Source organism: Saccopteryx bilineata, chromosome 7, assembly GCF_036850765.1.
Source record: "Saccopteryx bilineata isolate mSacBil1 chromosome 7, mSacBil1_pri_phased_curated, whole genome shotgun sequence".
NCBI classification, from domain to species: Eukaryota; Metazoa; Chordata; class Mammalia; order Chiroptera; family Emballonuridae; genus Saccopteryx; species Saccopteryx bilineata.
The window spans coordinates 24,307,084-24,323,773 of NC_089496.1; the positions used below are offsets into that span (position 1 = coordinate 24,307,084).

Here is a 16,690-nt window from a genome sequence, read left to right on the forward strand (position 1 = left end):
GTTTTCTTTCCATAGACAGCAATGGATCAACTTCACATGCACTTTACCCAGGCCATCCATAACACTGTGTTTCAAGTTGTTCTTGGTTATGTGGAACTGTGTGCAGGAAACACAGATACAAAATTCCAAAAGCTACAATATAAGGATCTCTGCACAGTATGTAGTAACTTAATTGCATTTGTATTGTCTCTTGGTTTTCAAATTCACACCCCATTTTTCTTAGTACCTATTTTTGAAAGATGCTATGAAAATAGAAACATGTTTGCTGTCTCTGGCTGGTTGGCTCAGTGGTAGAGGGATGGTCTGCTGAGTGGATGTCCCGGGTGCTTTCCCAGTCAGGGCACAGAGGAGAAGCATCCATCTGCTAAGAGATGATACAGTCACTATTAAATGATTTAAGTGGTAAAGCAATTTAATTCAAGTCAGTGACTTTTCTGTTAAAGCAAAAAATATTAAAATACAGATTTTAACAAATTAGGCTTTTGTTTTTCACTCTTTTTTTACTTTGGTTCAATATTGGTGTATGTTTGTGTATGTATATAGTGTATTTTGTTATAATTAAACTTTTATATGCTGCTTGGCCTGTGGTGGCACAGTGGATAACATGTTGACCTGGTATGCTGAGGTCTCCGGTGAGAAGCAGCTACTATGAGTTGATAGTTTCTGCTTCTTTTCTCTCTCCTTCTATCTCTTCCTCTCTCTCCCCTCTCTCTCAAAATCAATAAAAAAAAACCACTTTTATATGATTTTAAAAGTGAAAGACATTTTTATTCATAGTTCTTGAGAGAGTCCTCTGCATTTATATAATATAAAGCCAAAAGTTGTACTTAGCTTATAAATTTTTATGATCAAATATTGTGCTTAAAATGTTTATTATGGCATTAGTATTAGTTTTATTTTGGAATTCCTTTCACTCTTTTCTTAAAGTTTACTGTAAAAATAACCTTTTTCTGTAGCTGCATATATTTAAATTATCATATAACAAAGATCTTATTCTTGACTTCATCTTGAATAAATGCTTGTTGTTAAAATTACTCCCAAGAAACATCTAGAAACAATTTTTATAAAATGATCCATATATGTGTGATATAGTAGGTGAGGTATATATATTTATGTAATTAAATGAAAGGAACAAATGATTCTTTGATGTATTAGAGCTCAGTCAGTGCCCCACTCCCAACAGCAGGTACATATATTATTATTCATCCAACACAGTAGTAGTCTTCTTGCTCGCAAGCCGTTGAAGTGTTTTAGTCTGAAATTGTGAGAATAATAGCAAGTGTTAGTGATGGCTTCATAAAGGAGTTTCTTTTGAGGAAAGGATTTGACAGAATTGGATATGGCAGGTTCTTTGTGTTGAAAGAATAGCCTAGCAGAGCTGTATAAGAGGTGAGGATGTGATGCATTAAGGTGGCCCCTTTTCTTTGGCACCGTCTCCATAGAAATTTAAGAAAGTTCAGAAATTACCCCAGTATTATAAGTATGTGAGTATGTAAGACTTATATGTATGTAAGTCAGTGCTGCTACAGGCAGACAGGGATGGGGGCATTTCTTTGAAATCTAATTATAAGTTATTTTATAAAATCGAGTCATATTTGACATGTTTAAACCAGATTAGGAAGAATTTATCTTACATCGTATTTATTTAGTTTGATGAAAAGATGTGAACTTTTAGTAACTGAGTTTTCTAAATGAAGATAGTGAAGGTAGTTAGTTAGCTCAGGAGATGAGAACTGGAATCCTTAGAAGTTTAATAAATAAGCTGATAAAAGGAAATTTAAATACGTTTTCCTGATAAGAATACATACCCAGGATCTAAAATGACACAACTCAGGCCTGGGAGATAATTCATGAAGGAACCTTGTATTAGAATGTGAGGTTCTTAATTTTTCAACTTGTGGCCATTAGGAGTCATTTTAGCCCTGATAAGAACTAACTGATGGGCCTGATCTGTGGCGCAGTGGGTAAAGTGTCTACCTGGAACGCTGTGTCGCCGGTTCGAAACCCTGGGCTTGCCTGGTCGAGGCACATATGGGACTTGATGCTTCCCACTCTTCCCTCTTCTCTGTTTCTCTCTCTGTCTCTAAAATAAATAAATTTAAAAACTTAAGAGAAAAGGAGTAACTGCTGATAATTCCTACAGATGTTCCAGTGTGAGAGTATCTGTGGCAATCAGTGTGAGAGTATCTGTGGCAATCAGTGTGAGAGTATCTGTGGCAATCAGTGTGAGAGTATCTGTGGCAATCAGTGTGAGAGTATCTGGGGGTCAGGTAAGAAAGAAGCAGCTGCGCCCTCAGGACATATGTATCGGCTGTTCCTGTCAGGTTCTGGAAGGGAGAAGGGACAGCCAAGGCATTTGTGTGGTTGGTCTTCTTTGTACAGTAGTGATATTTTGAAAGAAGTCCTTAATTGTAGAGCTTAAATATAACATTAAAAATGAAATATATGAACCTGACCAATGGTGGCACAGTGGCTAGAACATTGACTCAGAAGGCTAGGATCCCTGGTTCTAAACCCTGAAGTCGTCAGCTTAAGCACGGAATCATCAACATGATTCCCGAAGTCATTGGCTTAAGCTGAAGGTCACTGGCTTGAGCAAGGTGTCACTGGCTGGGCTTGAGGCATGTATGAGAAGCACTCACTGAACAGAGTTCAGGAGAGTTCACTGAGTCGTGCCATTTTAGATCCATGTCGCAACTACAGGTTTGTGCTTCTCATCTCTCTCTGTCTCTCTCTCAAAAAAGAAAAAAGAAAGAAAAGAGATGTAATAAATGAGATGGTATGTTAATCAGAGTTCAGAGAGGGGTGTAATTTCTGTAAATGGAATAATAGAGTTTCCTTTATATGGAGAAATACTAGAAATAAAAAGAGCTATTCACCTGCTTGCTCTTATTGATAGTATTGATAGTATTCACAGATATTAGTTTATTATTAAGTCAACTAGAATGAAAATTGAACCAGTTGTTTTTTTTTTATATCCCTTCATAAAGAAGTCTGGAGCTAAATTTGTGTTCTCTGTTAACTCTGATAAGCAGAGCGCTTCACAATTCTTAAGGCTAGCAGCAACCTGTCCCCTTATGCAATTCCTACATTTGTGTCCTGTCACCATTGCTCTGACTTTTAAAAAAAAATTATTTTCCATAGATTTGAGAGAGAAAGAAGCATCAACTCGTTGTTCCACTTAGTTGTTCCATTTTAGTCATGCACTCATGGGTGCTTCTCCATGGTCCTTGACCGGAGCGGAAACCTGTCACCTCTGCATGCTTGGATGACTCCTGATCCACAGAACCATACGGCCGCCCTTGGGCCACCATTGATCCGACTTTAAAAATATAGCTGGCTTTGAGCCTTTTTGAAGTCATTTTGCATGAATGCCCTTATTTTTATTTCTTTATTAAACCTTGTTTTCTAAACAATTTAATTGGATGCACAGTTTTTCCCTCATCGTTTATCTTTCAGTCTGGTTTCCTTGTTTTTCTCAAATGTATTGGCTTACAGATTTTAGATTAGTAATTTAGGTGTTTTTTTTTTAATGTGTATATTATTTTAAAACACAGATAAATGACTAATATTTAACAGCAAATTTTTCAATAATTAAGCCGCACTCATTTTTGCAAAGGACCAATGTAAAGAGGCATAGTGTTCATTTTATGTACTTTAAAAATTTAGTGGTTTTTTTTTTAGAAAGTGAGTTTCTATTGCCTTAAGAAAATTGTGGTAGCCCTAGTCAGTGGTGAAGTGGATAGGACGTCGTCCTGAAGCATCTAGGTCACCAGCTCGATCCCAGGTCACCAGCTTGATCCCGATGTTTCTGATTTGAGCCCCGGTTAGGGCACATATGAGAAGCAATCAGTGGCTGCACAACTAAGTAGACCAATCAGTTGATGCTTCTCTCTCTCACCCCTTCCTCCCTTGAATCAATGGAAAACAAAAATTGTGGTAAAACATACATAACATGAAACTGTCTGTCTTAACTGTTAAGCGTACATTAAATGCCATTGAGTGCATTCAGATAATTGTGCAACCATCACCACCATCCATTTCCAGAACTTTTTCATCTTTTCAAACAAAGTCTGTTAGCCACTACCCATTAAACATGTGGTTGCATTGTACCTTACATGTTTACCCACTTTATGGAGAGATTAAAAGACACCAAGTAGTGATCTTGTAGAGAAACCCTTTATAGGTTATTTGGAAGTTTATGAAGTATGTATCAGTTAAAAAAAAATTTTTTTTTTACCAAAAATTTTTGGTAACCTAATGGCATTCCTTGTGGAGCTTATTGCAAGGTGTTAATTAGGATGTTATTGATTAATTTTGTGATAACAGAACTAAGTTGGCTGAATGTTTCCAGCCATTTTCAATCATTCATTTTTGAATGGTCTTAATGAATTTTGAGTTCTGTTTTTGAAAGAAAGTTGATAAGGGAATAGTACTTTGGGAATAATATATACTTTGAAGGAGAAGTAATGTTTCTTTTAGAAAAAAGCTTTCTGAAGTCATTTAAGTATTTGTTTTCTCAAAGTCTTGCACATGGCAGTGTTTAGTAATGTTTCTTAAATAAATTATATTGTCCTCTTTGTCTCTAACTGGTATGGTGTTGACACATTTCACATTGATGAAGGCTGAGGCCTAGTTCAGAAGAGGGGTCAGAGGGACTTGGCTAGAGTTTGGTCAAGGACAGAATCTTTGTCAGTGGTCAGCTTTAATATTTTTACCAATCTGATGGATGGATGAAATTAGTTTCATTATAGTTTTAATTTATATTTTTCTTATTGCAGTGAGGTTGAACATGTTTGAGGTATATTTGAGGGCCATTTAAATGTCTCTATTTGTGATGTGTTTGTGCCTTATTCCCATTTTTCTGTGATTTCTAGTCTTTTTCCCTCAAATTTTTAAGAGCTCTTATAAATATGGAATATTATCTCTATTATCTCTTTATTGTGATATATGTTGTGACTGTCTTTTCAAGGTTGTCATTTGTTTTTGACTTTGCTTATCATATTTTTTTTGCTGTACAAATTATTTTTATATTTTTAAGTAGTAGAATTTATAAATCTTACTTGTATTACCACTGAATTTTGAGTCATAATTAGAAAGCCTTTCCTTCTATGTTTTCTTCTTGAGCTAGTATAGTTTCATTTTTAATTTAGGTCTCTTATCTATTTGGTTTATTTTTGTGTATGAGTGACGAGTCAGTCTAATTTTGTTTTTGTCTAGCTTACTATCTAGTTGTCCCAACTCTATTTATTATATATTTTTATATGAGGCTAGATCTATTTCTGGACTTTCTATTGGTACTTAGTTAAATTAATAAATTACCTTAGGCAAAACTGGTATCTTGATGCCGCTGAAACATCACAAGAATAAGAAGTGTCTTTCTATTTTCAAGTCTTTGCCTTTCAGTTTTCTCCATAGTTTTGAAACATTTCTTGTTCAGTTTATTCCTAAATATTTTATATTTTTTGTTATTGTAAACAGAGGTTTCTTATTTGGTGTATCTTCTAAATGATTATTTGTGTATATGGACATTTTATTTTTTTTCTTGTGAACTTTATAACCTGCTACCTTGCTGAATATTTTTATTATTTGAGTTAGCTTTATGATCTATTTTCTAGGGATTTTCAAGTATATTATGTCATTGCAGATAAAAATAGTTGTATTCCTTCTTTTCCTATTCTTTTGCTTCTAATTGTTTTCTTTAGTCTAATTGCACTGGTCAGTACCTCCAGTACTTTGTTAAATAGTAGTGGAGACAGAGGGCTTCCTTGTCTTATTCCTGACCACAGTGGGTAGGTCTTACTGAATTCCCTCATTTAAGGAAACATCTATCCATTTTTATTTTCTGACAAGTTGTTATTATGAATGGCTGTGTTGCCTTTTGTCAGAAGTTTTTTTGAGCATCTATTGGGATAATAATTTGGTTTTTCAACTTAGACCAATTAATATGACATATTAATAGATTTTATAAGATGAATTGTCCTACCATTCTTGGCATAAACCCTACTGGGGCAGTCTGACTCTAGAGCTTAACAACTGCTTTGTTTATTACTTCCTGGTTGAGTTTCAGAGATTTGCTCTACACAAAAGTATACTGAGTCATATGTTAGTATTTTTATTAATTGGTAGATGAATATTTTAGTTGATGAGTTTAAAGGAAGGAGAGGTTATTATGGAGATTTTAAAAAAGTATGAAAAGAAGATCAGTACCAGCTGTGATATCCTAGTGTCAATCACATTATATTCAATAGCTTTACTTGCTATATAATTAATTCTCCTCACTGTTTACCTAGGAGGGCAAACACCAGTCTTAACCTTCCAGTCTCTGTCAGCGTGATCAGTGCTGGTAGATTGAATACAAACTGAAGAAATGCTAGGAAATCTCAGAGGATGGAGCACATGCTATTATAACAGATAGCAAGTCTGCAAAATAGAATGGAGACATCACTCTACCTGCAGGGGAAAAAGCAGAATGACAGCTGATAGTTTTTTACAAAGAATAGAGGGGGAAATGTTCATGTATTTTATTAGGGAGAAGATTTGGGATCACATACTGTTTCATATGCTTGTTATATAAAATTATTTTAAAATATTATTGTCAGATATGGAATATATCTATATTTAGAGAATCATCAAAGGTGTTTGCTTAATGTATACAAATGAAATGATTGAATTCCAAAACGGGTCTCTTTTTTTAAGTTGTGACTCAGCTCCAAGGATGAATATAAAGCTGTATTCGCATGCTAACAAGCATGTCTTTGAAAAAGGACATTTGGGAAAGTTTACGCTGACATTTTTGAGTACTCTTGTCAAGTCAGTAATTTTTGTAGGCTCTTTGGTTTTCTAACTATAATTTGATAAGTAATATGAGAACTGAGAGCCATAATGAATACTAATAGCTGTGTTAAAAGGAGAATTACTTGAACAAAATTTACTGGCCATTGAACTTTTCTTTAGATATGTTAAGGGAAGGATTTTTCTTGATTACCTCTAATTCTTGAAGGGATTTGATTAATAGCATTACATTTTATTTTTATTAACTTTGTATTAAAGTAAATGTAGTCATTTGAAAGTTGGCTCTTCTCATTTTCTTCAGCATGTTACAGCAGACAGTTATATTCCATGCCTTGCTGACCTGTGCAAAGCACTGTGGGAAGTTATGCTCAGCTATTATAGGACTATGGAATGGCATGAACAGCATGACAGTGAGGATACGACTTCTGCTTCAGGTAGGAAATTACTTTGATTTAAGAAAAAATTGCATTGTAAATAGGCCACATTTCTGAAGTAAGTAGAAAGAAAAGGAACAGACACTCTTTTAAAATTTCAGGGACTGCAGTGACCATCAAGTTCAGTGTTCACCAAAGAAAGTGATTCCGATACTGGAAAAGCTCCATTACCTTTGGGGATTAACTGGGCCCAAGGACTTCTTAATTAACTACTAGTACCAATTTAGGAAAATCCTAGGCCTACTGGGATTCCAATTTTCCACAAAGTATATCTTGTTTTGCAATCTTTGTTTTTTTCTAGATGTGGAATTGTTCAGACATTTCAGCACCTCTTTTCCCTTTACTAGTACATTATTTAGGGAGAGTCCAAAGGAAAAGTTTGGAGCCAAATTAACACATACTTAGATGTGAGATGTAGATAAGAGTTTAGGGACAGTATATGTATTCATCTTAGTGAATCCTGTGTTTTGCTTTAGCTTAATAGTTTACATGTACCATTGATCCTTGAACAACACAAGTTTGAACCACTTATACATGTATTTTTTAATAAATAAATATAGTACTATAAATGTTTTTTTCTGTTGTGATTTTCTTAACATTTTATTGTAGAAATGCAGTATATAATACATCTAACATACAAACTGTGTTCATTGACTTTTATCTAATTGGTAGGCTTCTGGTCAACAGTAGTTAAAACTTGGGGGTTCTAAAATGATGTGTAGACTTTTGACTTCAGGGAATGTCAGCATGCCTAACCCCCGTGTTCAACTGCCAACTATATTATATCAATTATATGTATATATGTTTCCGTGTATGTATTTTATCGGGGTATAGAGTCAAACTTAAAACTATTTGATTCTTATATATAGTACTTAGTCCTCGTTGCTAAAATTGCTTGACCCTAATCTGTATATATTTTAAGAACATTCAGGACTCTGATTATTGTCAGTCTGGCAGTCAGCTGACAATATCTAGGACTCTAAAAAGTCACTTGTTTACCTGAAAATATTCCTCATACTTACATTAAGGAATAAAATTATAGGGATTGGAAATTTGAAAATTGTTCTTTACAGAACTTAATAAAGCTTTCAGAGTCTCTAGAATTCATCTGCGGTAGCTCTAGTGACACTACTGGTATCCTAACCCATTACTGTTCTGAAATAAACCTCTAAATCTGCGCACTGCCCTGAGCTGCCGGTCCCCAGTAACCAGACCACACAGGGAAGGAGGCTCCAGCTGTGCCAGTGCTCAGAGGTCCACTGGGGGCCTGGCTTATGCAAGGCTTTTTGTTGGTTACCAGGACATCCTGCTAGCCTACGATGAGATAATAGCCCCACGGCTTTGCTGTTCCTCACAATTAATGCTCACAAACGCAGAACCTTTTAAATGTAAATGTTTATGTTGTTTTCAGTTGTTTGGGGGGAAATTTTACTTAGAAGTACATCACTGATCTTACTTGATGAACTGGACATTGTTATTTTCTTTATTTAGTGTGGATAAAAATATTCTGAAAAATATGCAATTTGTATCATTACTTCACTGCGAGAGCAGTTGTGCAATCTGTAAACTTGTTAACATGCAGATTAATTGATAATGGGGTTAATTGGTCCTGCAGTGACCTGGTAGAAAGGAGTAGATAGTTCATTGAGAACCTGGTCTCAGGGATCACACTACTCAGCTTGGCAAGACTAGTTCCAGACACACACGAACTAAGTGGTCTTAGGTGTAAAGTACTTAACATTTCAGGTTCTAAGTTTATCAGTCTGAACAAAATGGGTTTAATCCTAATACTTTTTGACATTGTCTTGGTTGTATAAACATTAAACATGCTTTCTGTATTTACTTAGGCGTATAATATATGAGAGTCCAGCGAGTTGTTTTGTTCTGTTTTTTGGGGTTTTTTTTTGGTATTTTTCTGAAGTTGGAAATGGGGAGAGACAGGAGACAGTCAGACAGACTCCCGCGTGCGCCCGACCGGGACCCACCCGGCACGCCCACCAGGGGCGATGCTCTGCCCACCAGGGGGCGACGCTCTGCCCCTCCGGGGCATCGCTGTGCCGAGACCAGAGCCACTCTAGCGCCTGGGGCAGAGGCCAAGGAGCCATCCCCAGCGCCCGGGCCATCTTTGCTCCAATGGAGCCTTGGCTGTGGGAGGGGAAGAGAGAGACAGAGAGGAAGGAGGGGGGTGTGGAGAAGCAAATGGGCGCTTCTCCTACGTGCCCTTGCCGGAAATCGAACCCGGGTCCCCCGCACGCCAGGCCGACGCTCTACCGCTGAGCCAACCGGCCAGGGCCTGTTTTTTTTTTTTTAAACAAAGATATGAAGCAAATAAAAAAATATATACCATCTTTTCTTTTCAGAAGGGAATAATATGATGAGTACTGAAGAAACTAATTTTGATCGTGGCTACATTAAAAAGAAATTAGAACATGGACTTACACGAATATGGCAGGTTTGGTTTTTAAAAAATTACTTTTTTCTTTGCATAAGCAATAGAAACCTTCCTGTCTAATCTGTTTTGGAAATTCAGTGTTTAAATTTTCTGTATTTATTTGTATTTCTTGCATATTTAATAATATTTAATTTTTCTTTGGAATAAGTCTATCATTTAATTTAATTTTTATAATTTAATTGACAATTCTATTTGATTATACATGACAGTAGAAAAAGTCTTTTAATTTGAAAATCTCCTTTATAAATCTATTTTCCTAAGTTACATGTTTTTTAGTATCCTAGCAAATGTATTTTTTCCTACATTGCTATCTTATTGAGACACTGTTTATTTTTATTCATTTGTATTTATTAATTTAAAAATAAGTTTAAAGGATAACTAAATTGGTGACATACTTGGGTTGGATTCTAATATAAAATGGAGAATTTTTTTAAAGTTAATGATTTTTGTTTATTGGCTAAATGTATCCCTCTGTTAGCTTTTCTTCTGCAGTTTAGTAGCTCAGTTGTTATACAGTTATTAAATTTGTTAATATGTTCAAATTTGTTACTTCCTAGATAAAAGTGTAATTTTTTTGAAGATAACTTTTCTTTTTGGACTTCTTTGAAGCTTCTAGAAGACTGTTGATTCTTTGAGCACGTTTTGGTCCTTTAAAAAATATTTTTTATTTTTCAAATGAGGCTGATTTTTAGTTTGACAACCTTTTATAGGATTTCTTTTGAAAAAAATATTTTGGTAAATACTGGGTGGAACAAAAGGAAGTTTACAGGTGTAAGTATGAAAAACACCGAGTTTTTTCTTATATTACTTATTAATTATTGTATTATTTTCTATATGAACAACTATAAACCTCCTTTTGCTTTACCCAGTATATACTGAAACATAAATTTTCTCAAGAATCACATGAAAGTTACAATTTAGTGCTCTAACTTTTGATAACTTGACATTGGATATGCTATTGAATTTTTAATTTAATATTTAAAAGATATGCATGTGCGAGTTGTAAGAACTTCAACTTCTATATTTTATGATATGACCTAACTTTTAGTTTGCCATTTTTATGATTTCATGTATAATTGAAAGAGAAATCTCATACTCATTTAATATATATCCTGGGTCAAATATGAGTTGTTTCTCATTTAGTCTCCTAATACGTAGATTCTAATGGTGTTTAGTTGAAATTGTAGAATCCATAGATTTTCTGGTAATTCAATGTACTTCAAAATATTGACCTGGCATTTTATGATATATAGCTAGTTTCCATTCAGTCAGGCAACCTGATTCCATTCCTGACATAGGAAAATCTATCAATTTACAGTGCGGTAAAGCTGTTCTTATTTAAGCATTCGGCCAGTTTAATAAAAGTCACCATGCTTTTGGGTACACTGTTGTATTGTAGATTTCTGGTGTTAGAGTTTCCTCATCTCCGCCACTCGAAGGTTCTTCTGCATCCCCAGCTCACAGCTAGTTTTAGTACAGGGCTTTGTGTACTGTAGGAACTCATTGGATGTTTGTCAGTATAGAATCACAAGGCTCAATGCAATTGAAAAAAAAGCAAAAGCTCTGAAAAACAAATATTTTTTTATAACACATTTAACAGGCAAAACCTGACCTGAATTGAATTAGTTTGGCAGCAGAACCTGACCAGTATTATCATTGGGCTTTTTATAGCATTTATTTATTCCATTAGCGTGAACACTGACATGTTGCAGGAATATTTATGTTTCTTTTGTCCCAGTCCCACTGGAGGTCTTATTACTTAATATATGCTATACATACCATAATACATTTCTAACATCTGAAATCCTAAATTGCAAAGCACAAGGGAGCATGTGACAGTTTGCAGACATTTATCATAATTATGGAGATAATGATAAATGATTGAAAAACATAAAAAGATATTTAACATTTCTGACATAAAACTAAAATCATAATCATAGTCATTTTGATTTTTGATATGAGAAGTTTTTAAAATATTGTGTCAAAATTCCCATGTATTTTGACTCAATCTGAATCTTTAAATTAAACATTATATTGTATAGAAGACATTTTCCATGGATTTGAGAACATGGGGGTGAACTGTGGCCCTTGACCTCATGGAGCACACAAACTTAACCACGTGAAAGTTTTGGTCTTCCAAGGTTTTCTTTTCATCTTTAAACATTTGATATGTGAGAAATAACTCTAAAAAGTGCTTATTATTTTTTTCCTATAGAGAATTAGGGTTACAATATTTCTACTTTTTGCGAATTTAAAATTTTTGTCACATTTTAGTATGCCACCCTCTTTTAAAATTCCTCTTTGGGCATTTAAAAAATACCTCTGTATTTCTTTTTGTTGGGAACAAAGTTCTACTTAAAGAAAGCTTATTATTATATTATTTTTCTTAGTGTATGCAATTCTGAGGGAGGAGTTTTAATCTTCAAGAATGATTGTAGTTTTGTCAGGTTTTTCTTTTATTTCTTATAGCTTTTGCTTTTTATACTTGGATGTTATGCTGATTGATTCTGCTATGCTAATAACGACTTACCTTCCTTGTGCATAATTCCCTTCATTAATTTAAGAAAATACCTCTTTTGTCCTAAGGCATTTTGCTGTGAATTCTAACTGGTTTTATTATTACCATTGGTATTTTATTTTGCTCATATTTTGCTGGTACATATTTGACCATCTTTTTATTTTAAATGTCTTTGGATCAGATTTTAGTTGTGTTTTATAAATATAAAAACTTTTTTTTCAGGAGAGAGACTTTATCTTTTAACATGGCAATTGAATATTTTTATTTTTATTAGTGTTTTAGTTCATACATTTTAACTATTAGAGAAGTTGAACATTTAAAAATATTAATTATTGATTTGTGAATTATTTGCTTGATTTGCTCACAGCTTCTAAATAAATTATGTGAGAAATGAATAATTCTTTGCATATAATTTGTCTATTTTTACTGTGCCAATGGTTAAGATTTTTATGACCAGAAACTATTGACCTTTGTTCTTTATGTTACATTTACTCTTTTTTTTTTGAGTGTGTGACAAAGACAGAGAGAGGGACAGACAGACAGGAAGGGAGAGAGATGAGAAGCATCAGTTCTTTGTTGTGGCACCTTCATTGTTCATTGACTGCTTTCTTATATATGCCTTGACCAGGGGGCTTCAGCAGACCGAGTGACCCCTTCCTTGCTCGAGCCAGCAACCTTGGACTGAAGCTGGTGAGCCTTGCTCAAACCAGATGAGTCCGTGCTCAAGCTGGCAACCTTGGGGTTTTGAACCTGGGTCCTTTGAGTCCCAGTCCGATGCTCTATCCACTGCGCCACTGCCTGGTCAGGCTGTTACATTTATTCCTAAAGTGTTTTTTTTTTTTTTTGTAATGCTCAGATAAATATTCGTCTGGTAATTATAAACATATTTATCTAAACTTCTTTATCCCTAATACTTTGAGTACTGCCTAGAGCACTTTATAAATACTCAGATCATATTTTTGCTTTATTGAATTTATTTTTAAACTTTTGAAAACTTAGAAAAATGTATGTAATCCATTTATTTCCTTTTGATATAAGATATAAAGAGAGGACATTCTGTCCCTTTTTATTTGTGACTTTTCTTTGTAGCAAGGTACAGTGAAAATAGACTTTGAGACTGATAGACCTGGTTTCAAATCTTAGCTTTGTCACTCACTTAAGTTTCTCTTTTCTTATGGGGATAGTGTGATAGCATGTGCTTGCTCAACAGGGCTGTCATAGGATTAACATTATACATATGTGAAGTTCTTACCGTAATGATTGAAACTGGAAAATACTCAGAAACAGTGTTTTTACTGCTGTTTATTAAGCTGTAGTGTGTATGTTAGCACTGTTTCTGAGTTATTTGTTCTATGACATTGATTTCTCTGTATATTACTAGCATATGTTTAAAATTTTTTTCATATATTTAATACAAATAGTACAAGTCCTCCAACATTACTCATAACTTTTATTTCATTTTCTCAAAGCTTTATTTAAAAAAACCCCAGCAAATTATTCTGTTCATTATTTCTGGTGAATTTTAGAATAGTTATTTGGAAGAATAGTTTTGGTTGTGATTTCAGTTAAAATTTCATTGAGTCTCTACATTAATTAGGGCAAATTGACATCTTTATATTATTTAGTCACCGTCCTGTTCCTTGACTTGCAATTTATTGAAATTTCTTTTATGTTGTTAATTTTTTATAGGTCTGATATTTCTTATTAAAGTTATTTCTATTTTTAACATCTACTTTAAATGAAATCTCTCCATTGTAATATGCTACAGCAGTCATACATAAAAACTAGCAATATGTATATCATATATATAATCACTTCAGTAGTCATTAATTCTAATTATTTTTAAATTATTTTGGGATTTCTAACCTAATAAGTTATGCAATAATAATGATGACTATCTTCATATCCTATATGTGGATATAATTCTTACCTTGCATGTGTGGGTGTATGTACTAATAATGTTGATCAAAGCTATTACTATATAATATCTAATGTTCATAGAATTGTCTCTGATATCACCCTAAGGATATTGGCTGTTGGCCTAAATAGATATTCTTTATCAACTTAAGTATGTATTTCTGTCTCATTTTAATGTGTAACTATAGAATAAGTGGTTCTAAGAACTTATTTTCTCTATTTTGGGTTTACTTGATTTTTTTTTTCTTTTTTATAGGATGTTCAGCTAAAAGTAAAAACCTACTTGCTTGGAACCGATTTGTCTATATTTAAATATGATGATTTCATCTTTGTTTTGGATATAATCAGCAGGTACTGTTTGAGGTCTTATTTTTTAATTTGGCTCATTCAATCATGATAATCAAATAAATCATGATTTCAGTGATTAATCATGTATAACTTCTTTATGGAAATGAAGATAATTGAACATTCATAATTTAATCCATGCTGAGTTTTTGTGTGAATCTGTTTAAATATTTCTGATCTTCTGATGTTTATAATCGATATGTGATCTTTAGAATTTCTTCAAACATCCACATTTTATAATTTGTAGTCTTTGAAGAAGATTATCTGGATTTCTTTTTTTTTACTGTATAGGGATGTTGCTGACATTTATATAAATCTTTTTATCCAACTAGGTTGATGCAAGTTGGAGAAGAATTTTGTGGCAGCAAGTCTGAAGTTTTGCAAGAATCTATTAGAAAGCAAAGTGTTAATTATTTCAAGAACTACCACAGGTGACAACTTTAATAAAATATGAACTGACTTATTTAGGTGTTGAGAATACTTTTGTCTAATGCCTATCAACCTTATAGCATTAATTGATTTAAAAGAATTACTTTTGAATTTGAGAGTATGTGTTGTTTGTACCTCTTTTTTAGGATGGTTCAGGATTTTTTTCACCAAAAAACTTATAAAATATGCTCATTACTTATTTATTGTCAATTTTAATATAGTTTTTGTCTTGAGGGTATCAAAATATAACTAATTATTGAAATGCTTTCTTTATGGATGAAAGATTATGATTATATCAGCATTTTCACAGAGAATTTGTCCACTATTCTGTGCGTGAATGTGTGGTGTGAGCTAATAAGGAAGTTCAATTGGTAGAGGCTGTGCTCTGTGAGGGGTGCTTGAATGCATCTGCCTCTTAGGAGAAGAAGGCACTTGGAGAAGAGGGCATGATATTCAGTATGTAGCTACAAAGTAAAGATTAGCTCCTTACTGCATTGCTTTGCACACAGTCACTACTAACTTTAAAATGGGTGACTAGGAATGGCTTTGGGAAGGGAGGGAGGTGGGAAGTAATGTGTACATAGCAGTGTGCTTTTCTGCCTAAAACAGCATTGCACGGAGGGAGCTCATATGTAGTAGACCATGGTCGAAGCTGGCCTCTGTGCTGTTCCCCTTACATACGCTTTGTCGTTTCAGTTGACTTCTGTCTTACTTTTTATTCTGTATTTTTTTTTTAAATTTGTATGTGATTTTGGTGCTAGGGAGAGTCAGGATTAGAAATTCTGCTTTCTCTCCCTAGTTGAAGTCCACACCTAGCCATAGTGGCATTTGCCCTGTTAGAAGAGAGATTATGGGACATCAAACCATTGCTTAATTAATTATTAAGTATGCTTAAGTACAGGTGTACTGTGTTAATTGTAAACTATTGCATACTTATTTTGAAAGAAAATTTAAATCAATTCTATACCAAGGCAGAGACTTTTGATTATCATAATTTAATGAAGAGAATGTTTAAAATTGTTTAACCTCAGGAAAATAGTAGTAAAGGAATGACATGAAAGCCTAATACTGTCTTTATTTGTAACTTCCGTTTTTGCTAAAACTTGAGCCCTGCTAAAACAGAAGTTCTGGCCTGTCCACATTGCTGTACAGAAGGAGAGGGGTGTTTTAAGTGTCCACAGGAAGGGAGTCATCTGTGGCAGCAGGCATGGGCATTTCTAGACTCTGACCATGACACAAGCATTCACTTCGATGAAATTAGAGCAAGGGTCCCCAAACTACGGCCCGTGGGTCGCTTGTGGCCATTTATCTGGCCCTCACTGCACTTCTGGAAGGGGCACCTCTTTCACCGTTGGTCAGTGAGAGGAGAATAGTTCCCATTGAAATACTGGTCAGTTTGTTGATTTAAATTTACTTGTTTATTTTAAATATTGTATTTGTTCCAGTTTTGTCTTTTTACTTTAAAATAAGATATGTGCAGTGTGCATAGGGATTTGTTCATAGTTTTTTTTATAGTCCGGCCCTCCAACGGTCTGAGGGACAGTGAACTGGCCCCCTGTGTAAAAAGTTTGGGGACCCCTGAATTAGAGAATACAGAAATCAATTATTAAATATTCTAAAAATTCTTCTGTAGAGGCCCTAAATAGGAACCTAGAAAAGGGACAAAGGCCACAGTGACTTTACTGACAAAAATACTGAGTACAGTACCATGGTGAACACAGCACAATACTAGTAGAATTAGCAATTCTGATTAATCAGTAGGTTGGGGATATTTGAGCTACTCCCTTGCCCTTTTATCTG

At 34.2% G+C, this 16,690-nt stretch overlaps 1 protein-coding gene across 1 annotated transcript in view; it reads left to right on the forward strand.

The window, feature by feature from the left end:
* Positions 1-16,690, forward strand: part of VPS50 (VPS50 subunit of EARP/GARPII complex) — a 114,973-nt gene that overhangs the window by 50,352 nt on the left and 47,931 nt on the right. The window contains exons 12-16 of the mRNA XM_066239549.1: positions 16-156; positions 7,097-7,229; positions 9,590-9,681; positions 14,373-14,467; positions 14,794-14,892. Coding sequence (XP_066095646.1) covers positions 16-156; positions 7,097-7,229; positions 9,590-9,681; positions 14,373-14,467; positions 14,794-14,892 — 560 coding nt within the window. The remainder of the gene's footprint in view (positions 1-15; positions 157-7,096; positions 7,230-9,589; positions 9,682-14,372; positions 14,468-14,793; positions 14,893-16,690) is intronic.